This window comes from Amaranthus tricolor, chromosome 17 (genome assembly GCF_026212465.1).
Source record: "Amaranthus tricolor cultivar Red isolate AtriRed21 chromosome 17, ASM2621246v1, whole genome shotgun sequence".
In the NCBI taxonomy this organism is placed as follows: Eukaryota; Viridiplantae; Streptophyta; class Magnoliopsida; order Caryophyllales; family Amaranthaceae; genus Amaranthus; species Amaranthus tricolor.
In genome coordinates, this window is record NC_080063.1 from 19,673,523 (window position 1) to 19,699,489 (window position 25,967).

The 25,967-nt window shown below is 29.9% G+C and overlaps 2 protein-coding genes and 1 pseudogene across 2 annotated transcripts; 2 read left to right on the forward strand and 1 right to left on the reverse strand.

The window, feature by feature from the left end:
- Window positions 1–1,843: 1,843 nt before the first annotated feature.
- Window positions 1,844–4,861, forward strand: LOC130803921 (60S ribosomal protein L7a-2). The gene is made up of 7 exons (XM_057668154.1): window positions 1,844–1,980; window positions 2,865–2,909; window positions 3,401–3,602; window positions 3,720–3,889; window positions 3,993–4,121; window positions 4,206–4,298; window positions 4,598–4,861. The coding sequence occupies exons 1-7, from the start codon at window positions 1,978–1,980 to the stop codon at window positions 4,727–4,729; spliced, it is 774 nt and encodes a 257-aa protein (XP_057524137.1). The 5' UTR covers window positions 1,844–1,977; the 3' UTR covers window positions 4,730–4,861.
- A 1,702-nt stretch (window positions 4,862–6,563) lies between these two features.
- Window positions 6,564–10,169, reverse strand: LOC130803928 (uncharacterized; annotated as a pseudogene).
- Window positions 10,170–10,913: 744 nt separating this feature from the next.
- Window positions 10,914–15,994, forward strand: LOC130803913 (uncharacterized). The gene is made up of 9 exons (XM_057668143.1): window positions 10,914–11,116; window positions 11,199–11,381; window positions 12,679–12,808; window positions 12,901–12,981; window positions 13,085–13,284; window positions 13,513–13,608; window positions 13,711–13,804; window positions 13,897–14,010; window positions 15,545–15,994. Exons 1-9 carry the CDS (start codon window positions 11,045–11,047, stop codon window positions 15,643–15,645), a joined length of 1,071 nt encoding a protein of 356 aa, XP_057524126.1. The 5' UTR covers window positions 10,914–11,044; the 3' UTR covers window positions 15,646–15,994.
- Window positions 15,995–25,967: the final 9,973 nt, after the last annotated feature.

Below are 25,967 nucleotides of genomic sequence, written 5' to 3' on the forward strand. Positions count from 1 at the left end.
CTTGTACAACTTAAATTTCTTTACTTTTTATTTTGTTATGTTTTTTTACTAATCGACTGCTTGTATGAGCCTGTCTCACGCTAAGACGGTCTTATACAATACTTGCGGATTTGAAACACAAGTATAAAAAATTCTTGTAAGAGACAGTCTCTTTAAGAGACTATCTATAATTGAGCTGACTCATTATATATTTTTTAAAATATTATAAATAGACATCAAAAATAATATAAGTAGACATTAAGATATTGAAAGTAGGCATTAAGGATACGGTAAATAAACATTAAAGAGAATGTAAATACACATTAAGAATACGGTAAGTAGGCATTAATCTTTAATGTGTTGGACTTGATATACGTCTCTCAAAAGACTAGCTGAACAAATATAGAAAATTTGAAAAAAATAAGATCATTTAACAACTTAATTCCAAAAATAAGCTTCGTGAAAACTTATTTTCCAAAATAAGCGTCCGTACATCCAAACCTAGCTTCGATCAAAATCGCTGTTACTAACAGCGAAAGACAAAAAAAAAAATAAAAAGGTATAAGTCGTTGTTACTAACGGCGAATTATACCTTTTTATTTAATTTTTTTTTGTACGAAGTAAACTAGCCGTTGTTAATTAGAAAAATAGCCGTTTACGAATTTGAGAATAGCCGTTGTAATGATGTTCTATAAATAACTCCATCATTTCCCTACTTCATTATATGTAATCTACATCATTCTTGTTCTTTTGAAGTAATTTATAAAGGTAACATAAGGTATTATGTTAGTTTTACTCTTAATTTATAAATGTTAATATTATTCTTGTAGTGTCAATGCCAATCTTAGAGCATATGAAATGTTTAAATTCATTCAAATCCATGTATGAGTTGCATGCAAACAGTTTACGTCTTCCCCCAACATATTTAACATTGTTATAGTTGGTCGCATTGAACCATTCCAAAAGCATACAACAGTCACACGAAATTAATCCATTTCTACAACAATACATTCAAAATCAACATCACCATCAGGTTCATAAATATATGACCACTATACATTTTAAATTCAACAACAAATTTACGAACAAAGAACCTCATTATGAACATCAAGGTAAATAACAACTACATTCGACATATTCGTAGATTTAAGTGTAAATGACCACCATACATGACATACATTTTAAATTCAACACCAAACAAAAAACATTATAATGAAAACGTATCTCAATAAGCTGTAGATCAACAAGAATTAGTAAATTGCAAGTTTAGTAACCTACATTAACGTGAAAGTTGAAAAAAATTCAGTAAACCCTAATTTTTCAAAATGGAAAAAAAAAACACAAAAAAATAGTACTTAGGTCGATGTAGGAAGATGACATAACTAATTAGTGGTACAAACTTGAAATTTGATGAGTTTAGTTGAAAGATTGAATTTGATTTTAATGGTGGAAAGAAGAAGGAGATCTCGTAGGTTGATTGAGGAAAAGAAAAACGCGTGAACTGAAATGGGAGAAGGAAACTGAAAAATTAAAAAAGACATTAGTCGCTGTTAGTAACAACGACTTATGCTTTTAGATTTTATTTTTTTTTTTGTTCTTTTGCTGTTAGTAACAGCGACTTCAACCGAGGCTAGGTTTGGATGTACGGACGTTTATTTTGGAAATTAAGTTTTCACGAAGCTTATTTTTGGAATTTAGTTAAATAATCTTTTTTTATTCAAATTTTCACAAATATAGAAAGAAAATACTACACACTTTAGCCCGCAGCACGGCCCGACACAAAGCCCATGGGCTATGTCCAGTTCTTTCTAAGTGGGCAATGTGATCGCAAAATGTATTGGGTAATTTGATACTATTTAGTGTAAAGCCTATTAGGGTTTATGTGGACTCTTTTCTCATCTAAAAGGCTGAGATAAAAACCCTAATTTGCGGCAACATTTCTTTCTTCCTTCATTTCCTTCATCTCCTTCTCCCGTTCTCCAATTGTTCAGCCGCAGGATGGTAAAAATTCATTCCTTTCTGTTCTCTTTTCAATCTCTTCAATGATAAGTGTTTAATATATGTGGATCTATGATTTCTGTTTGTTTTAATTCGCAATAATTTAAATGGATTTTCATGTTTTTAGTTGATTCCATCTGGGTATTTGACGAACTCATGATTCTAGATCTCATTGTTATGTAATGTATGCGAACTCATCTAGTTTAAATGGGTTTTCATGTTTTTAAGTGATTGTCACTTTACTTAAATGGGCTTTTGTATTTTTAGCTGATTTCATCTGGATATTTGAGAAATTTTTGATCACATTATTCAGTAATGTATGTGAAGTCATCTAGTTTAATTAATATGATGCTAAGGGTTTTGAATTTATTTCCACTTTATTGATATTAAAAAAAATAGATTCTTGGGTTTGTTTGAGTTTTCCAAGATGTTTATTTTGAGGTTGAAGATGTAGGGAGTGAGGAAAGTTTTAAACTTCTAATTCTTAATTCTATTAGAAAAGGTGGTTTAGGTGATCAAAATGTACCTTTTAAAAAATTTATTTAAGATAAATTAGGGTTGTAATGTTGTCATTGTTTTATTGATTGTATTTTGAGATTGAAAGGTGTGGATTATTTCATCATGACTTTATGAGAACAAAACTACTAAATTGCTGAGTGAAATGGTTCATTAGCAATCAAAGGTGATTAATTGGTGAATAGTTTCCAATAATCCGATGTTTGTTTTGGTAATGCTATACACGTACTTGGTATTTGATGCTTATGATGAATTAGAGCTTTAATCGTGGTGGTTATCAGTTTAAGTGTTTCAGATTCATGTGTTTTTCTGGTTAATGTATTAAATTTGTTTTGAATATGCTTCCTCATACTCTTACACTGGCTTTGCAGGCTCCCAAAAAAGGAGTTAAGGTTGCCGCATCTAAGAAGAAGCCTGTAAGTGTGCTTTCTTGCTCATCCGATTCTATGATATTATTGCTATGTCATTTGAGTGGAGGATAGTAATTTACTTTGTGTGATGAGACCAGTGTAACATAATTCGCTAACTGATTCGCTTTTTAAATTTATGATTCGCTCAAATTTACCCAAGAGTAGCCTAAAACTGACCATAATTAGCTTTTTTGAATCATGTGACAATAGATGAGACTAATAAAAAGGAGTAAAATTTGCTGGATCCCTTGTTTATTTTTTGATTCTTTATAGCTATTTATGTGAGCTTAATTAGTTGTCAACTGTGTTATTAGTTATGTTGTTTCATGTAATTTTATCGGGAAAGTAAAATGTTTGCTGAAGTCCATACTCTATAGGATCAGTCTTGTAATACGAGCATAAGACCTTAGGCGATTCTCGTGAGTGTAAATTACTGTTGCAGCTGCAAACAGTTTCTGTGTTAATATTTTATACTCATGGAATTTTGCTTATTACAGGAAAAAGCTGTGAACCCTTTGTTCGAGAAGCGACCTAAGCAATTTGGTATTGGTGGTGCTCTTCCCCCAAAGAAAGACCTTACCAGGTTTGTCAAATGGCCGCGGGTCGTCCAAATACAGAGGAAGAGAAGAATTCTGAAGCAGCGTTTGAAGGTTCCTCCAGCTATCAATCAATTCACCAAGGCCCTTGACAAGAACTTGGGTAATTTTCTTTGTTTGTCGGGAACTACGTTCAGGACTTCAATACTTTTCGATTACGGAATTTATGTATATCTTTGCTATTATACTTCTAGTGCTAATTCTAATATTTATCCTGTAGCTTCCAACCTTTTTAAGTTGCTGCTCAAGTACAGACCCGAGGACAAAGCAGCCAAAAAGGAAAGGCTTTTGAAAGCTGCACAAGCTGAAGCTGAGGGTAAAAAGCCCGAGGCAAAGAAACCCGTTGTGGTCAAATACGGTCTCAACCACATTACTTATCTTATTGAGCAGGTGATCTATTACATGTTCATTTGACTATTTTATTTTAGTTCATTAGAGTATTAAAGTGCCATTGCTGTGTATGTTCCTGAAAATATTCATATCAATATTGCAGGGTAAGGCACAGTTGGTTGTTATTGCCCATGATGTCGACCCGATTGAGCTTGTTGTTTGGCTTCCTGCCCTTTGCCGTAAGATGGAAGTTCCTTACTGCATTGTCAAGGGAAAAGCCCGTCTTGGAACGGTAATCTATTTGTTTGTTGATTCTAGCTTTTTGTTTCCTATGTCATAAGATAGATGTTAATCCTTTCCCTGTTTATAAGAACAGATTGTTCACAAGAAAACCGCTGCAGCTCTATGTTTGACATCGGTAAAGAATGAAGACAAGATGGAATTCAGCAGAATTGTCGAGGCTGTCAAGGTGATAATTTTATGCCTGTTGCCTATTCAATTTCATCATTTATGCTCATTGTGCTCTTATTCTTGACTCTATTATACGAGTCATCCAACTCTCTCTTTTAGTGAGGCTATAAAGATGATAATTTTGTGCCCGTTTCCTGAACGGGTTATATTGGGTATGATGATGATGGGCTCATATACTAAACTCCATTTTATGAGTCCTCGACTCTGTTTAGCTGGATGATCAAATAAATCGCTGAACATGTTTTTCAAAGTTTAACGATTTCCTTTTGTTAACACTTGGATTGTTTATTTTGACAGGCGAACTTCAATGACAAGTTCGATGAGCATAGGAAGAAGTGGGGAGGCGGTATCATGGGTTCCAAATCTCAAGCGAAGATGAAGGCAAGAGAGAAGGTGTTGGCCAAAGAGGCTGCCCAACGTATGACTTAGGTGCTGAGAAATTATTTTGTTTTACAGAATCCCTAGACATTATTATGTTTAAGTCTTTTTTGGTATGTATTTTCACCTACAATTTGACAGTTAAGAAATGGATAATTTAGTTTCTTTGGAGTTCTTGTATGATCTTTTTTGGTAGTGAACTTTGATGATTGCCATTTCCCACCGTCACATAAATTTATATATTGTTTCACTGTGTATGATTTTTTAGTTTCAACCTTAAAGTTAGCATGAAGAAAAAGTAACGGAGAAGATTCTAACACAACATATCCAAATTAAAGATTCATTGAAGATTTATGCAAATGATATTTTTTGTTTTAATATATTCACTTTTTTGTTTTTTTTAAAATTTTTTTTTTACTTTTTACACTATTTATGTTAATTTTATTTATGAATTTGCTAATTTGTGAAAAACCCATATGTTACACTATTTACTTTTTACTTTTTACATTTAACGCGTGAATTAAAAATAAAATATAATGTGATTAATAAATAGTAATTCAAAAGTAAATGAGACATTTGAAAAGGAACATTGTATTTTTTGATAGATGTGATACAAGATTTTGCAACCTTGGCAAAACATTTAACCTATTTATAGACAGTTGTTATTTTCAATTAAATTTTTTAATACTTTGGTTGATATACTATAATTCATTTATGGATGGGTAGGATTTGAGTTGAACTATCGACTCAAATTGGTATGATAGTCTTACTTTATTTATGTAATTATGTAAATGTTTATAATGAACACATGTTCAATCTTGGATTATAATTAAGGTTAAATTTGACTAAATTATATGATCAAATAAGAAAATAGTTTGTGGAAACATTAATTGTAATACTCCTAAATATCAAATGAGAATATTAAAAGGAGATTATTATTTTAATTGCATTCATAAATTTTTTTTTCTCTTTATCTTAACGATTCTTTTTCATTATCTAATTGTTTCTTTTTCATTATCTAATTGTTTTTATCGTATTTTCAACTTAGATTTCCTTTTCACTGTCTTTTTTCCAAGAGCACATGGTGCTAATTAAAGGAACTTATGAAGTATATTTGATCTTTCAAAGTATTTATAGCAATAACAAGTGAAATTATTTCTTTGAGAGATATATCCACATAATCAACCCCTTTTACTAATTGATCGCTTTGACTTCGTAAGTGAGCACTTTAATGTTAAAGATGAGCATTTTAAGATTAGTAATTATTCATTTTTAACTTTTAAGATCATAAGTAATTACTTAAAAATTATAAATAAACCATTACTACGAAAACACATACAAGTAAGAAATATACTAACAATAGAAACCACACAAAAATCTAACATAATTCATTAACAATAAGTTAGCTACATCCACCAAATGACATGGGAGAACATATATTATTAATGTGAGTGAAGAAAAATAAGACACATGATAATAAGGATTGATTGGTTATAAATAAAACCCAAAAACAACAATATTATCTAATTTGTCTAAACCTAAACTAATTAGCTCCCGAACAATTATGAAGTTAGAGTAAGAATAGGTCATATTATGAACAATTATGAAGTTAGAGTAAGAATAGGTCATATTATTATATAAACACTTTAAGACTATAATAAGTGATCAGTAGAAAAAACTATAAGTAATTATTTTATGATTATAATTAGCCACTTTGACATTGTAAATGATCTTTTTAAGATAATAAGAGATTACCTTAAGACTGTTAATATATATTAGACTAGTTCAATAAAAACAATCTCATTTTGAGACAGTACCATTTGAAAATTTTTAAATAATAAAGTTACGGCAAAGCAAAGGTGCCATAAGTCAAATCATTCAAGAATTCCAGAATGATTTATATGAATAGATTTCTTCTAATAGTTATTAGTAGATGAAATTCATGTATAGTTCGAAGCAACAAAATCGACCTAAAAAATAGATTTCTATGGGCGGGTACACTAGGTACGACTCAAGATGATGATGAATCTTGCTCACTGAATAAGATCGAAATCGTCCAGTTTGTCGTTATATTGTAAAACTTTTTTCTTAATCTTCGATGAATCTACCCAAGTTACGAAATCTTCCATATTCCTGGTAACCAGGAACGCTGGGTCTGTCACTGTCTCGGTCCCTACTCAAATGTGTCCTTGCTCAATGTATGTCACGGATTCTTTTAGATACTCGATGAACTTGGACCTCACCAATATAAAAGAGAGTCGCCGCCTGCAAAGAAAAGTGAATCAGGATCATATATGCTACTTCATCACACAAATCTGCATTATCAAAGTAAAACATTCACATTTTTATTAAAAGATGCATAAAAAACGTAAGTCATGACTCAAATCTCTTTTCTCTAATTGATATTTATTAAACTATAATCATTATTAATGTTTAAACTTGATTCTTATTCAGAATCATAGGTTGATTTAATGTTGAGGGCTTTCCTCTCACTCTTATGATAGGAGTTCGATTCTCACTACCTACACGAAGGATTATCCCTTCCTCTATGCCTGTAGGTGTTCTTTAGCCTTACCCCGTTATCAGAAATCTAAATATACCGATCTGCTCCTCGTCCTGATCAAAACTGATATTTACTTAATGAGACTGGATTTATCGAATAAAACTTATTGTTATTCTATTATTTCGAAGGTTGATGACAACAAGTCATTTTTTTTTTCTTTTACTTACCTATGACCAGGAAACTCCCAACAGCCATTTAAGAGAAAAAAACTTGTGCATTTCCTTCCTTTCATAGTGCGACGTATCGGCTACCCCACCACATCGTGATTGCATTGTAAATGGTTATGGGGCTACTACGACCATCAACCGTAGTACCGCAATATAAGCCTTTAAAACTGAAAAACCATCCACATTAACCGCGAAATATGGTTTCCAACTGTACTGGCTTTACCCCAACTGTAGTTGCTTCCTCTCCTTTACACACCTAACCCCCACCCCAAAAAAGAAGAAAACTTTTACCCAAAGGTACTCTTGCGAGAAACCGTCTAGACGACCTCAAAACAAGAGACTCGTATGCTAATAATTATGTTAGTTCGGCTTTTTAGCCCATCTATAGATAGCATCTCACCGTGAGACCGCCTCTCACAAGACTTTGTGTTACCGAAAAACCTTACAAGTACAGAATGTAGAGAATCAAGCAATAGGTGACAGGTGTACAGAGCAGCATGAGTACTGACCTGCAAAAAGATGATACACTCAAGCGTTCACACACAGCTAAGCTCTTCCTGTTGGGTATTACACCCATATTATATCTGCAGTGAAAGAATTTCAATTACATATAAGACGAATTATTTGCAGAATGCATCTCAACAACATTAGGAATAGTGAGCAGCTATAAATCACATCTAAGGTTATCAGGTTTGAGATTTCGCTTTGAATCGATCAGGAAATAGGATCGAACCGCGGGATAATATGATCCTGAAATCAAACTTACATATGTTAAAATATTTAGTTTCCACCCATCATTATTCATTCCAAAAGTTTGAAAATTTGATCATAGAATCGCAGGATCGTAAAACACAATCGCAATTTTGATAGTCAATCTTATCACATACTCCATCATGTCAGGTATTTGTTTAAAGCGAGTTTACTTGATTTTTTCTCCGATCAATAAATGTGATCATCTTTAGCACTACATCCTGAATAATAACCGAGATAACTAACCCTAGAGTTTCAAATTTAGGAAACACAAGTAACCTAACGGCCCATTTGGTTAATGGTACTAAATGGTAGGTTCGTTGTCATTCCCATGGTGATGAAACTTTGATTACAAAAAATTTTTGTTTGCAAATTTTCATCACCACCTAATAGCACCTCTCCAAATATTAATGCATTGGAATGAGCTTTATGAAGAAAATGAGATAATTAAAGTTGGACAAACATGGCCAACAAGGTAGTCAAGAGATTTTTCAACTAAAATTACATTAATTTTCATTTCCATTATCAACGTTTAATATCACCTACCAAACGGGCCGTAAGTTGTTTCTCATTATAGCCTATTAGCATTCAAGCTTTTCTTTAATACCATCCGAACTTTATTACAAGTTATGTAAAATACTTCAAACTACCAAAATCTTGGGTATAAACTGTCATCAACAGAAATTATCAAGCACATTATCATATTAAAACTCATAACATATCTCATAATCAATGGAAATGGCAGAATTGGTTTCTCTGGCTATGTCCAAAAGCGCGATTATCTACAACCTCAAAACACTCATATTGTATATGCAGCTACTAACAGCGTTGATCAAGAAAGAATCACTAAAAATCAATCACTCTGTAAATTTATAACATTCTCAATCTCAAAACCCATATCAATTAAGAGCTCAACCCCAATTTAATACATAACACCAATGTAGCTCACCATATAGCACAGCAAACCATCCGATAAACATGGATACAATCAAGAACTATCCGATTCACCAATGTAAAAAATCAAAAGAAAAAATTAGAAAAGGTTTCAAAACTTACAATTTTTCCAGGAGATTGTCGGTCATTTCAATTCGATAAGGGTCTCTTGCATCCATCTGCTTCAATATGTAAACAAGTTTCTGCACCATTCTACATAAACTATTGTACCTATTTTCCAAAACCAAAGACCCAAATTAAACCCAAAAAAATCAAAATACATACTCCCTCCGTTCTCTAATATTCATTCCATTTGAAATATTCCACTTTAAGGAGAGGGAAATTTAATTAATATTTTTGACACACATTTAGAAGATAAAATATATACAGATCTCGTTAGATTCGTATTAATGTATAATTTTTTATTATGTAATTTTTATGATTTTTTATTATGTCTATGTAGAGATATTAAAGTTTAAATTTGAATTAAAAGCTGTGCAAAGAGTGAATGAGAAGAAAAAAAGAAATGGAGGGAGTATAATTCACAATAACCAATCAAAATAACCAATCAAAATTAAACTCATAGTTGCAGCCCAGATAGTAAAAAATGACCTAGATTAAACTCATAGATAACACTCCAAATTTAACAATAACCAATCAAAAGTTGCAACCTGAATAACAAAGATTAATCTCATAATAAAATACTCCAATGTCCAACATAACCAATCTAAATCAATAATAAGCCATCAAAATTAACAACCAAAAAACAAAATCAAGAATAAAATCGACATAAAAAGAAAAATACTTTTTGTAATCATCACGTTCAGAAACATGGTAACGCTGCATAACACTGGCTTCTCTGTGACCTCCTTCTCTTTTCCATTCGAGGAAGTTCACTTTCTTCAATAATTTCTTCTCATGAAATTTCAACTTCCTCATCTTCTTCAATTAATTTACTTCAGAGGGGGAAGAAAGAGATTAATAAACCCTAATTTTTTGTATGAATGTAAACCCTAACTGAGAAGATTGTAAGTTACTGAACAAGCCCGTGTTGGTTTGAACGTAGGGTCGGCTACAAAAGCATCTACTTCGGGTCGGGCTAAAGTTACCAGTTTACCACCCCTTCTATTCAATTTTTTGTTTAGTATTCTATCCGTCTTGTATGAGACCGTCTCATCGTGTAAAAACACAATGTAAATTTGTAAAATTAAATTTAATTTTTTTATAAATTTATAAAATAAAATGAATCAAGAAGAGTTGTTAAAGTCTTAGTTACAATGATCAAACTCTATTAAGTCTGTTCGACATAAAAAGGTTGTGCAGATAACTGTTAGATGTTTAAGTAAATGCAGCAGTAAGTGTGATAATTGGACGATTGAAGTTGTCTAAATGAAAGTAAAGGATATAATAACCATTGAAATCCAATTTATTAAGAAAATGAAAAAAAAAATCTTAGACACCTACATCACTAAATAATACTCTAATTGCTAATTTTTTTTATAAAGTAGTCATTGCATTATAGTTTCATGAAACAACTAACACGTTAATATTACGTATCCATGAAATTTGACTCCATATCTTTCACTAATTTTCTATTAAGGTCATTTTACCCTAATAAAACTTGAATTGAGTTAGTCTAAACTATTAAAAAAAACAGTTACATTTATTAGTTTTTTTTTGAAAAAAAAACTAGAAAGTAGAGTAAATGCTTATTGGAGATTAATTAGCCTAAATTTAAGGAGTAAACTTTGATATTATAAGGTGACTTTGGTTGGAAAAAAATAGGTATTAATACTTCACACAAGTTTTAGTTTAACGATGAGGATATAAATATATAATTTTCAATTTTCTCTATAAATTATAAACCCTAAACCCAAAACAAAACATAAAATCCGAAAAACCCTAAACATTCCCTCAATTTTCTTTTCATTCAGTCACAAAAATTTGTTGAAAATGCCACAACTACCAGATCATTTGGAATTGAAGCGCACTCGCGTATCCTGCAAATTTGATGCTCCTAACGACGTTTGTTTTTTTCAATTTGTTTCACTTTGATTCTATGTTTTTTTTGTTGTTCCTCCCTTTAAATCTTTGCCTTTTTATGCAGACTGAATCAATTGTATATGGAGGAGCATTTGCTTCGCTTGGAATCGATAATTCAAGTTTGGATAGTTTTTTTGACGATTTTAAAGTTGTAATCAATCGCCTTACTGAAGATGATATTGAGTTTGATATGATTGGTATCAATCCTGCTTTGGCTAATGCTTTTCGTCGTATTCTTATTGCCGAGGTAATTTTGCCCGTTGATGTATTTGACGATTCCATTTGGGTATTTCTGATTGTTGATTTGTAACTGGACTCAGTTGAAGCAGAGACTGCTTTTCAAAGCTTTTTTATTATGACTATAGGATGTATTTGCAAAATAATAGTGATTTCATATTGAAGAATTAGAAAGAGGTTGAAAATGTATAAGTATGATGAGTTATCTCCTATTACCAAATTGGTTTTAGGACGAAACTAAATTGGGGTTGTGTGTAGTTAACTCTTTATCTTGTGTTGGTCTTTTTTAGAGTCGATAGTTTTGATTAATTGGAAATAAAGAATCTCAGTTTTTCATGGAAAACAATGACGTTCTTGTCCAAATTTAAAAAATGGCTTCCCATGTGCGGGGGAGTGTTCGAAAAGAGTAACATTTCCATACAATCAAGTTTATGCTCGGTGAGTTAGAAAAGTAAAGTTTTCTATCCACATTGAGGGCACGGTGGAACTTTAGGTAGGAATAATGTGATGTATGAGTTAAATGAGTATTTTAATTATTTTACTATTTGTTAGTTATAGATCTTCTTAGTATAATAAATAAAGTAGAAGAAAATGGGTAATGCATGAGGAAATTGTATTAGATTTTTAGGGTGATTTCTATACTCATTCTTGGGAGAGTGTTAGCTTTTCGAATGCTTGTGTTACTATCTTACTCTTGTATTCTTGAATTACAACAATATACATCTTACATTCTCTCTCAAATTCTTTACTACTTTCTATTGTTTGCCTTCAACTAATATTCTAGAATGATAATGCATCCAATCTATTACATAGACTTGGCTTCTTGATGAATGATTTGGAAACTATATTGGTTGCCTAGATTTTGTTTATGAACACCCTTGCATAGAGTATATCTAGATTTCTAGAAATTTGGTATATTCTTCTGCAAATGGAAGATTGTTGAACTAGGGATTAAGTTCATCATGTATGAACTATGAGCTGGGTTTCCAAGAAGCTAATACTAGACATCGCTTCTTGAGGAATGATTTGGATAGTATTGGTGACCTATGTGTATTAGTATGTCGCTATACTTGAGACACTAATGCTATGTATACTGAATGCGCTTCATTTCCTTGGCATGATTTTACTAGCAGACATAACAGCAGCAACTTTCTTTGAGATTTAGATTTTCTTTTGTTTACTTGTTTTCCACAGTTGAGGATAGAAAATGAGAAGTGTTATTTACATGCATGTTTATGGCATCATGCTTTGGTATGTAGCTTATGCATTGATGCATGTTCTTCCATGACTTTGAATGGTTATTATAGGTTCCCACAATGGCCATCGAGAAGGTTTTTATAGCAAACAACACATCAGTGTTAGCAGATGAGGTTCTTGCACACAGATTGGGGCTCATTCCCATCAAAGTTGACCCAAGGCTATTTTCTTATAAGTCAGGTAAAATGTAATTGTTTTTTGTCAGACTAAAATGTCAATAGTTATGATTCTGGCCAATACTGTCTAATGGTTAAAATTTTCATTTTTGTTAGATAAGGATGAACCAACCGAGGAAAATACAATTGTGTTTGGTCTTCATGCTCGTTGTGAAAGAGGTAGCTCACGACGATCAGGTAATTAGTCTCCTAGTTGAGTTTAAAATTATTTTTTATATTTTTTCATTTGCTGAATATACATTTGGATCATGATTGTCAATCTGCCATCAATACGTTGCAGTCAAATCTGAAGAACTAAAATGGCAGCCAGATGGGAGTAAGTTTGCGTTGGAGTTAGATGATAAAGGATCAAGTTCGACCTCAGCACCGAAAACTTACACAAATTTTAAATCTAGCCAGAAAAATCGACCTGGACTTTCCGAAAATCCAATTCAACTCAAATATCCTGATATCACTATTAGTAGGATTGGCCCAGGACATGTAAATTACTTGCGACATGTTTATTTTATGTCTTTTTTTGCTATTATATTCTTGGAAATTGTGTATGGAGAAAGTAGGTTAGTAGATGAAGGTTATTTGACAGTGTGAATTCTTTTTCCCTTGGTACTTATGGGTTATTACTACTTTTTTCATTGCTGATGTTTCTTCATATACTTTTGTGAAGTTTTATAGTTTTTTTCTTGTATTAATATTGTATCACCTATCTAGGAAATCGAACTTGAAGCGCATGCTGTCAAAGGGCAAGGAAGAGATCATGCAAAGTTTTCCCCTGTTGCCACTGCTTGGTACCAAATGCTTCCTGAGGTAACAATACTGCATTGGTATCCCTACCCTCAAATGAAAGCCCTTCTCATACCCGTTATGTTTCCTGTGTGATTTTTAACATGCCAATGATTTATTGTATAGGTTGTTCTTCTGCAAGATATTTATGATGAGACTGCAGAAAAATTGGTAAATAAATGCCCAGCCAATGTTTTTGATATAGAAGACACTCCAGCTGGTATTGTGATCTTAATACTTGCTGTGAAGATGTAATTTATTTGCTCAAAAGTACATGGATTTATTGTTCTCTGTCCAATTGTGCCTAAACAGGTAGAAAAGCAACAGTTTCTAGACCTAGAGCCTGCACCGTCTGTAGAGAATGCATCCGTGAGGAAGGATGGGATAATAAAGTGGCTGTTCGACGCAAGAAAGATCATTTTATATGTAAGCTAATTGTGATTATTTAATGAAAATTTTTATGCATCAGAAAATTTTACTCATGTTATTATTCTAGCTATGGAGTATTTTCTGTTTTGAAGGACTTTTTATTTAGCATTAGCTTCATTTATTTCCAAAAAAAAATTGTGATAGTTGGAGCGAAAAGTTTATCCTTGAGGTCAATATGTATGTTTGTTGCTTTAGTTTGAAACTGGGATGATACAGAATAAACTGTGAAATGATGCAATCTAAATATTCCTATTCCTATTGATAGGCTAGTATATATTTGATGTTGTCAGTCACTTGTTTGAAGGCACTGGACTCATTATTATCGATTATTCATTTTGATCCACCCAACATTAGTTTGGTAGATACCAATCTTGTATTGATTTTTGCAGTACACTAGTTTGTTGGGGTCCCTATATATACAGATGATTGCACAAGCAATCAAGCTAGGGTCTTTTGACCCTTACACTTGCTTGAAGCCTGATGATGGCAATAGATGCCACCAAAGACCCTCCTAAATTGTATGAGTGGATGCCTAAGTATTGTAAAACAATCGCCTTTTGGCAGGGCACTGTCGTGATGGGAAGATAACTAACCCATCTTCGCCCCAAAAGGATTCAAGTGTTGGGTTCCTAAAACATGATCTGAGTGTAGCCACCCCTGAGCCAAAGATAGCTTTATTAGATGATAATGAGGAGTGGGTGATTGTTTAAAAAACGAGGGCCACCAAACCTAGGCCATTAGTTGTTTTTTTTCAGGACTGCAAGGGAAAGAGAAGGTTGTTAGTGAGACAGAAAGGGGGGTGAGGATCTCTGGCCCCATGCTTGAGCCTCTCTGTTGTAGGCTTGTAGCTGCTGCCTTGCTGGGTATTTGGGATCTTTTTTTTTTTTTTTTTTTTTCCTGTTTAAGGGCGTTGGTTTATGCTTGTGCTGGAGTATACCGTGGTGTTTTTGCTGGTAGTGTGTAGGTGTTTGCTGCTCCTTTGAGATGTTGTTGGGTTGCTGTCTGGGGCTTTCCTCCTGTTAGTCCTGGTGGCTGGTGCTTGCTCGGTTCGTTTAGGTTTGTTGGGGTATGGTTTTGCTCCTTGTGAACTGGTGGTCTGCTGTATAAGGTCTCTGTTGGTTTTTGATTTTGGTGCTGGTCTATCCTGGGGCTGTGGGTCCTGGGTGTTGGTTGCTTGGTTGGCTTGCCCTCTGAGCTGCTTTGGTTCTTTGGTGTACTCCTGTGTTGTTGAAGTGGTCTGAGCAGTGGCTTGGGGCTGGTTGGATGAGCTTTCTCCTGGGTGAGCTTGGGCTTTTGTTAGTGGTCTGTTGGTGGTTTTTTTGGGATTGCTGCTGTTTTTTTCGGGTGTTTTATGGTTTCGTATATCTTAACTGTTTTTTACTGTCATATGTATACCCTTATTTGCCTAATAAATTTGGTTGTTGCACTGATTATTACAGTCTCTGTCTAGTCCTGCATACTGATGCAAATCTTTTGAATTATGTATATTTGACATTATGATTTATTACCCGTTTTTCGTTTCTCATTACAGTCACTATTGAATCAACTGGAGCATTGCCTCCTGAGGTGCTATTTACTGAAGCTGTGAAGATTTTGGAAGACAAGTGTGTGCGTGTCTTAAGTGAACTGTAACCTTGAATCTATGCTAACGAACATTGCTTTCCAAAACGTATGCCATTCAAATGGAATCGTCATCGAAATTTCAAACCGTTAATGAGTGTTTTATGTTCGTCGACGAGTATTGGAGGGCAGTTGCGACTCTAAATTCTTTCCGTGTTTGAGAACGACATATCAGCTGTGTTAAAGGGGTCCTTTTTGGTTGTAAATCTCTTCCCAACATTTTTCTTTTAGTTTTTTGCAAGATTATTAGGAAAGGATTGTTCCGTTTTTATGACATTGCTACTAAATTAAGAATTGAAAGACTACTTACAAATCAACTTTTCACAGGTTATGATCAAACACATTACATGAGTTTTTTTTATTTTTTTATTTTTTATTTTTTTGAAGCTCCAAATCATTTGTTGACGTTTTCCACATGGAATGATTTAATCGGTTTCTTTTACGAAAAACTTAATTTTATATTTCGTGATTCATGTGTAGCATGCGTTTTACCAACGAGTATAAAAAACTTCTATATTCCCTGATTCATTTAACGTGATGAATTGTTTTTCATTGCATTCATTCTCAAGTTTTTGTCTAAAGTTTATTTATTTATTTGTCTATTTATTTTTGTAATCTTTATAAACTCATACTTTTCTTATAATATAAGGACATAATAATTTGAATCTTAAGTCAATTTCACTCTTATATTCTATCCAATTATATTTTTCATGAAGAGAATCAAGAATCAGATTATTATGAGGTGTAAAATGTGTGATTCTATTGTTCAATAATTTTATTTTTCATAATAGTATTGGTTATGATTTTTGTAAATTGTAAATATTATTGATATTTTAAAGGTGTCAATGTTGCTTCCAAAAGTTACTAAATGTATGATAATCTCTCTTATTTAGATTCTTGAGTATGTAATACTCTATTATGATTGTACTTAATTATGTAAAGTTCTAAATAATTATAGTTGCATCACTAAAATAGGAGTAGAATTGTGAATATATAAACTGTCCAAACTATACATAGTTAAGAGCTCACTAAGGACATAAAAATTTGTCAATTGTCAAAATTTAATCATACAATCTTATTTAGAGCATATACACTCATATACTCTCTAATTTACTTTCAATCAGTTTATATTTTACTATGATTTTTGCTCATATATTTATATTCAAAAAAAATTCTAAAAACTTAATTTTAATTTTCATAGACGGAAAATCAACTCTATTAAAACTTAAAGTTGATTATTAATGCCTCAACATGTGTGATAGATTCTACCACTCCTCCTTAGACTTTCAGACAAGAGCTATTGCGCTATAAGTATAAATGCAATATTATATTATTATTTTCTCGTCGAAATGAGAGGAACTTATGACTTGAAATTCTGATAAAATATTAATGGATTAAATTAATTAATTAACAAATAAGTTGGATATCATACTTCCACAATTTATAAATAGAGAAAAGCGTACCCTTAATACAAGTATTGGAGTCCCATTATTCTGATCTCCACCATTAGACAAAAAGCATGAGTGCATGACCTTACTTGAAAAAGAAAGGAAGATACTTCCGTATCTTGATTGGTATCTTAGACTCTTAATAATGTAAGACAAGTCTACATTGAGAAAGAGTTGCTACCTACTCTTAAGCCAATTAGTCTCATGAACATCAATTGTAGGGCCCTATATTATTTTAGTTAAAAAAAAATTATGGGTTACTATTTTATATATTTAAAATGAGATATTCTTACGGTGGAACTGTTTTTATTAGGCTGACTCAATATACAGTTACAGTCTTAAAGTGATTGGTATTTATAATCTTAAAACGTTCACTTACAATCTCTAAAGTGACCAAACTTTAAGTGATCATTAATTAGAAAATAAGTTAATTATATAGGTCCATCTAATAGTAAAATGTTCTCATATAAGATCTGTTGCTTCCTTTCACTTTAGTTTTCAATTCTCACCACCTACAAAAAGGATAAATTCTCTTTTTCATTACATGAGTTTCTGTAGCCTACCTCTAACCTAAATAAAAAAATTAGATAAATAAAATATAAATAAATTTTTATTTAAATTGTTTTTTCTTGAGTTTAAATTCACCCACTTGTAAGTAAGTTAAGCCATCATTCATTGATAGTAATATAGCCTACAACCAAAATCCAAATACTAGTCAATCACCAAACCTTCTCTAATATTCCATGAACTATTTACAATTTATATAATTACTTATAATTGGTCGATTACAGAGATAAAGTGTCGTGTTTTGCTAACAACTTAATTAAAAATTAAAACCTTCAAGGACCACGAGATAATTGGTTCTATAGTATATAAATAAATTTAATTATTATGTTTTAGTTTTTATTTTTGTCACAGAATATTTGGTAGGTATAGGAAATGCTTGTTGACTTGGATTATGCAGTTTAAATAAACTTAGCCGCCACAAAATTGGAAACTATTGGTGTATATATTTATTTTTTTATTTATGATATATGTTATTTAATTAATTTATTTTTTTTGCAACTTGATCCTAAATATTGTATTTACAAGTCAAATTTGTAGAAATGATAAGAAAAGAACAATAGATAGAATATATAACATATCATTTTAATCTCAATATATCAATTAAGATAACTCTATTGATATGATGATGATCTTGAGGATATAATTACTTTATCTTGTAATATTTAAAGATAATATTACATATAATCTTTTTTTAGCATTTATATTATTCTATGTAATATTTAGATATTTATTTTCTAGTATAAATACAATGTAATTTTATGATTAATATTAACAATCATTTTAAACACTTCTATAAACTCTCTACAAAAAATACGTAATTATGTAAATTTTGGCATAAATTTGATCCGTATATATACTTGTTTATGTGGACTATATATGTTTTGAATATATTTTTGTTTTCATCAATTTTTAAAAGTTTTAGTAATTTCTTTTTCAAATTTTTAAATAAAAAATCTATAAAATAAAATAGGAGTATTAGTTTTGTTTTTTGAGAATAATACACCACCTTAGCCGGATTTGACTTGATGGTTTATAGTTTTTCGTTTTATTGATTCTACTAATTACATGTAATAAATCAATTCAGTATAAGTTAATTTTTTTTAATTAGGATTTAGGATGACAAAATACATGTAAAATGTGCAAACATAGTATTGATTTATCCTTTTCAAGACAACCAATTAATTATAATATTTTTTTATGTTGTCCGTTACTTATTTTTTATTGCTTAAATTTTCTAACCATTGGTTAATAATATAATTTACGTCTTTATTACAACGAGTAATTGTCAATGGGTGCAATCAAATTAAGTATAATACCAATTGTAATGTGTAAAGGCTTGTTTGGGACTGAAATGAAGTTTAATATCACGTGAATTACTTCTATAGAGCATGCGACAGGTTAACAAACGTTGCCTTACCATATATCTACGCAATCAATTGATGATGGATATATTTAGTGAAAAAAATAAAAAAAAAATATTGATCTTTTGAAATGGGCAAATGACAAACAAGGGAAAGCAATCACATTTTAAATAATATAGTTGATGGAATGTGATATTAATTTTATTTACTTATTTAAGATTATTATGTGCTCATAAAAAAAATTTTCAATTTGCAATAAGATTTAAGACATTATATTATATACATAAACACCAATAATATTACGCAAATTAAAATTTGACTTTTTAAACTGTAGTGTAGTCAAATTAAATGTAATTGTTAAGAAAGTAAATATCAACTAGTTAAGCTGATAAGTTATACGTATGTTGTATTTAAGATTAGAGTATACCATAAAGTGTTATCATATTCAATATGACTTGTAAAACACTTAAAAAAATTAAATTGTTAGCGGAGATAATATTAAATAAATGGTGTTGAGTTCTAGTTGGATTAAACTTAATTTTGTTTACAACACCTTTAAACATTAATTAAAGCAAAGTTTATAAAATTTGCTAAGTAAAAAAAATATCAAGTCACTCAAGTTAAGTATATATCTTGAGTTTAAGCAACAACTTTCAAACAAAGAATTATTTCAAGTCATTATTTTGTAGTGATATACTATATACAGATTGAGTAGATTAATGTACAACTTTTAAGTTAAATAGAGTATAAAATAAACACAAAAATAGAGTAATGATCACTTACTTTATTATATATTTACACTCTTGCAATATTTTTGAATTGTTATTTAATATACGTTCGCATATCAAAATTTAAAATTTTGCTAATTGAATGAGACAGAACAGTACCTAACAAGCCCATAGTACAATATCACAAATTTATTGATAACCGTTTTAATATGATATCTAAAAAAGTAACAATGTAGTTAATTTTACTAGATTTCTTTACAAGAAGTTTTTTTTATTAGTGAAGGATTGTTCGGTGTAAGGCTGTTGTGTAAGGGGTAATTTTTAAGTACTTGTTCGATGTTAATAGTTAGTAATTGTGAAAATTGATATTTCTTAATAAAAATAATTGTTATGTTACATGTGGAATATAATTTGCTAAGAAAAATATAGAAATGATCTTAAAATGCAACTTTTGACTTTGGTACACACAAGTTGTAACCTTTTTTTTTGGTACATAATAAGTCCAGAGAAAGTAAGAACTAAGAAGGAAGCGTGTAAATCAAATTAAATATTTTATTAAAAAAGATATATACCCTAATCGAGATGAAACTTGATTTTCTATTAATAAGCGTAAGGCAGGAGGCTAGGAACTAGGGTATATATCACCGACACAAAACAAAACCACATATGCATTCAGTATTCTTATGGAGCGACAAGTTCATTAATACTTCATTTCATATAAGTATTCCTACTTCATTAACATTGATTTCACCAAGTCCAATATATTAATTGAACCAAAGAAAATCATTAGTCTATATATCAAGATAAAATAATTAATAAATTGTTAGGGCCACAAAAAAATTATGCAGATTTTATGCATCAATATATATATATATATATATATATATATATATATATATATATATATATATATATATATATATATATATATATATATATATATATATAATTCCTGGTACTCTTAAAATCTCAAGACTAGCCTGACCATTAACTTGTATTGTATTAATTAATTCCAATGGTATCAAGTACATTGTGTTTTCTTTTGGTTATAGAGTAGGAGGGAAAGAGAAGGGCTAGCGAGAATAAGACTCAAATTACTCTTGAAAAAAGTAATACATATTTCAATTGAGATAATACACTATTATTAATGTCAATTGTATTAATGGTTGTTTCATAAATTACCTATAATATAAAATACTTAAAATATTTAATGGTTGGTGTTATTTGCTAAATGCTTGTTTGCTCCCAGGATTAAACCTTGCTAGATTATTGAGTCCTTAACTATTTTGTATGATTTTATCTACTAAAATTAAATTCACTTCAATTATAATATTGCTTTAAATTTACTTAATTTCTTAGTATTATATATAATTGAAAACTAAAAATGTTATACTTCAACGATTCAACTGTTAGCTTGGACTTTTAATTTATTCAATTAAATAGAGCCATGGCCTAACAGGGCCATCTCATTCATTTTAAGCTTCAGTGCGAAAGATAAATAGAACTTTATACACTAAAGGCATTATAATAATAATAATATACCACCTTTTATTTTGTATTGATTGATGATATTTTAACTAATACTCTCTCCCTTTTCAAATATTCGTCCCGTTTACTTTTTTGCATAGTTTTCAAAATAAATTTAGAGTCTTAAAATCTCTAAATACACATCATAAAAATTATGAAAAATATATAATAAAAAAGTATACATTAAGACAAATCTAACGAGATCTCACGTAGATATATTTTATCTTCGATATATGTTTTGAAAATCTCAATCAAATTTCTAACGGGAAAAATATTAGGAAACAAAGATAGTATTAAAAAAATTAATTTAAATTAATATCAATCTTGTATACGAAAATATATATTTTTACGTTCTAAAAAATTAAAAACTCTGGGCGAAGTTGGCTTTGCCATACTAATGAACTACGTACCATGCCTAACCTAGATTTTCCCCTATGTTTGAGGGTTGTTGTTTATTAAGAAGTGAAAACGAATTGGTATTGTAGAAACAAAAAAGAAGGACCACAACAACGACCATATTGTGAATGACTGAAAATCATACAAGTTCAATATAATGAGTTACTACAAAATCATCAAATCATGTAGTAGAAAGTTCCATGCAATTCATGCATAGTAGGGGTTTTAATTTCTTACAATAGTCGATAATAAAGTCTTTAATATATATATATTATTCAAATTAAAAGGCATGCTTATTATTTTGATGATGAAAATATGTATTAAGTCATAGGTTGCATCAAAATATAAAAAATAATTTATATAATGCAATAAAATAGAATCTTCTTTATATATATTTTCAAGTATTTTTTCGTAATTTTGTATTAAATGTTTAAAAAGATCTCACATAAAAAGAATTCGGATAAACTCAGTAATATGAAGAGATATCAAACAAAAAATATATGTAGTGCATCAATAAGTTGTATAATTCCAAATTAAAAAAAAAAAAAAGACTAATGGATGGTTTTAATTTGCGATACATATAAATTGTAAGTTCTTGTTATTTGGACTTTCATCCTCTTATAATGAGTTAATCTCGTAACTGAAAGGCTTCTTTTTCTAAAAGTTCCATTATTTGCCTCGAGTAAAAGGAACCATTATAAAATACTTCTATTAATAGTAAAAAAAAAAAAAAGTAAAGAGCCCTACAATGATTTCGATTATGATTCTACAAATTGGTAAAATCAAGGCCATGGATGCAAGTAGTATAAAAAGACTAAAAGTATAGAATTCCTCATTTGAGAGGCATAAAATATTTTTTATTAAATTTTTTTTTGAATATTTGATTAAAACTTTAAAATTTAAATACTTTATCTTATAGAAAAATAATTTTAACATGATAAAAGACGTCTTTATGATTTAAATTAAATATTACTTTTGTTTCTATTACGTGGAACTCCATTAATTAATTATCATTAATCACTAAAATTCAATTCTTTGAGACAAATGTGGGTCGCTGAGCCGTCTTGAAAAATTTAAGGATCTTGTGTAAAAATTTTTTTTTTACGTCTTATCTATAGTAAATATATTCATTTTATTAATAAACTTAACATATTTTTTTTATTAATTTTTTCCTATAAGGAAGAAAAAAGTGTCCTATACAATCGATCACCTTGCACATCCTTAAAGATCTTCTGTTAGTGGAATAATGGTAAAAGATTGAAAAAGTAAATAGAATGTGGCGGCCAATAGCATGGCATAATTAAAGAATAGCTAAAAAAAACTGGCGTTTTTAATTATTCCAATTTGTTAATCATGGAGGATGATGAGTGATGACAAGATAGCATTATGATGACCCATGGCATTGCAAAAAAAAATAATAATAATTAAAAAATTCAATTATTATATTACTAATAGTTGAATTAATATACTAATGAATAATAACCAATATAGGAGTAAATTAATATGGTAGATTATTTATAAAATTTACGATAAAAATAGCTAATAATAGAAAAATTTAGACACGTATAAGGAACAATGAAAATATAAAAGAAAATTTAGAAGTAATGGACAAAAAAACACTAAGTATACACAAGATTTAAAGTAAATTTATTAACTTTAATTGAAATTTATTGAAAAGAAATAAAATAAATAAAGGATGCTAAAAACTTGAAGTGGGAATGATTAGAGTCTTAGGCTCTTAGCCGTTTTATTGTCATTTTGTAGGAACAACGACTTCTTGATATCCTCCCATGAAGTTAGTACACCAATTAGGGATACGTCGTTATCCAATTACTAAACATGTGCATGCAGTATGCTCAATTGCTCATGCACCATGCTACACTGCCTTTTAAATATTACTCACTCCTATTCACCATAAGTGTTTTATTTGCTTTATACACTCTATTCAATATGCTTATTTAATCTACTATCTCTAATTATGCATAATTAAAAATTATAGAAAGTTAATATAAATAATCCTTACATTGAGACGAATCAAACAAGATACCACTTAACTATATTTTAACTTATAAATTAATAATAAAATACAAATTAAGAATAAGAGATGAACAGTGCCCAAAAATACAAATTTTATATAAAATGGTTAACTCAATGGTAAAATTAGTGGTAAAATAATAAAAACGTTATTAAATATTTCCCAGTTTATTAGCTGGTTAAATAGGTTAACTTAATCAACCCATAATAATAAATTGTCAAACGGGGCATCTACCATTGCTAGTATGCGGACCAATTATAGATCTCCTTCTTCAATGAAACTCCACAACAATCAGACATTTGTACTGATTCTTATAACTACGGGGGACCTATGACGGTACAACCCCTTTTTTTTTTTTTTTTTTTTTTAATAAATGCAACTTATGCATTTAGTACATGACCCCATTGTATTCTCTTATAGATGATACAAATAATTCATCTGTTCTCAATTCTCATATAATCTTCAAATTCAAGCTTATGTCATTAATTTAGCTCAAAGATAAAGATTATGTTATTAATAGGGACAAGTTGTTGCTACAAAATATCTCAAGTGTGCAAAAAGAACAACTTTGACTAAAAATTGATATGGTTGACTTGACTTCTGGCAAGATATAAAGGAATATAATCAACCACAAACTTAAATTGATATGGTTGAGACCATTCCATACGCTGTCACACAATCACACGAAATTGTGCTAGAGTGAAATGTCATTAATATGCTAAGTATATTCTACTTGAGGTAAGCAATGCATGAATGAGATAAGAACCTGTCACCTGAGTTTTTGATACTTCGTCTATGAACCAACTCAATTAAAAAATTAAGATATAATTGAGATTCAAAATATGATAAAGAATTTTAGGTTGACATAATAGTTGAAAGTTTTCCTTTTCATCCTTAACAATGATTTAATTTTCAACACCTACATTGAAGATTAATTCCCCCTCTCATTGCGTATAGGCTAGCTATACAAAATTCTCCAACCTTATACCTGATAAGTCAAATTCAATTTAAATACTACACACCTCGTCCTAATAAGTAATGAATTTATAAATTTGAGTCTCATTTCATATGAATTTGTTTCTTAAACACACATACATTCATGATCCTTACAAATTCCTAAAATGCTACTAAAAGTACATAATTTTATTATTATCATCTACTAATTAATTACAACTTTAGGTTTAACCTTTGGTTGATAGTGCATAACATCATCGATCGGTGTAAAAATTACAATTTATGTCTTATACTCTTTGAAATATTTAAAATGAATCTATTAATACGTAACCAAAACTTAAATTATTAGTGTAAATAAAAATACTAGAATAAATAAGTGAAAACGAATATGAGAAATTTGTTTATTGATTCCATTTAAACTTTAATCATTGTTAAATTAGATTAGACTTATTGTGAATGTCAGTATATTAACGGGAAAACACAAGGTGCACACACTTCAGAAGCAAAGGAGTATATACCATCCAAAAATCATATAACAATGGGAAGAAAGACTCTAATAATTTATAAAGTATATATATCATTTTTAATTTGTCAATATAGGATAACCCATCCCAACAATTATCTAAATATTATATATGCACTTTGCTAAGATTAAAACTTGAAATACTAGTTAGGGTAAGTGGGTAGCCCTAACTTTCTTAAAAAAGTACAAATATAACTCTAAATTTTGACCTCTCATAAAAGACCTTAAATGTAAAGGATATGAACAAATTTAACTTTTTGTATATATAAAAAAATACAACGGTGTGTATAATACTTCTATTTAAAACATCTTGCTAGTATTTTCTCAAAATTAAATAATTAAACGCTAGAAAAATTATATGACTATATTTTTCTTGATGAAGTCTAACTATTAAAAAAGCATAAGATAGTAATGACAAACAAAATAGAGGTGCTCAATATAACTATAAAACTTTAAGATCGACAATTCAAATCTCATTCCTTCCATTGATATATTCACCATTCTTTTTTGCTTTTTTTTTCTTCTTGTTTATTTTTTTACAATTTTTTCATACAGTTTTTAAAATAAATTTTAAGTCTTAATATCTCTAAATATACATTATAAAATATATTAAAAAATATACATTAAGACGAATTTAACGAAATCTCACAAAAATATATATTTTATGATTTATATATGTCTTAAAAACTTTAATCAAATTTCTCACTTTAAAATAAAATATTCTAAATGGAAAGAATATTAACAAACCGTGAAGAGTAGGAAAGTTGACTGTTTTCTTTCAACTAAAATAACTTT

Bases quoted from the DNA above. Each gene is read 5' to 3' on its own strand.
- LOC130803913 (XM_057668143.1), top strand. From the start codon at position 11,045: ATGCCACAACTACCAGATCATTTGGAATTGAAGCGCACTCGCGTATCC. The intron at 13,285-13,512 runs GTAAATTACTTG...TCACCTATCTAG, and splicing joins GTAGGATTGGCCCAGGACAT to GAAATCGAACTTGAAGCGCA. The intron at 13,805-13,896 runs GTATTGTGATCT...GTGCCTAAACAG, and splicing joins TATAGAAGACACTCCAGCTG to GTAGAAAAGCAACAGTTTCT.
- LOC130803921 (XM_057668154.1), top strand. The intron at 3,603-3,719 runs GTAATTTTCTTT...TTTATCCTGTAG, and splicing joins GGCCCTTGACAAGAACTTGG to CTTCCAACCTTTTTAAGTTG. The intron at 4,299-4,597 runs GTGATAATTTTA...TTATTTTGACAG, and splicing joins GAATTGTCGAGGCTGTCAAG to GCGAACTTCAATGACAAGTT.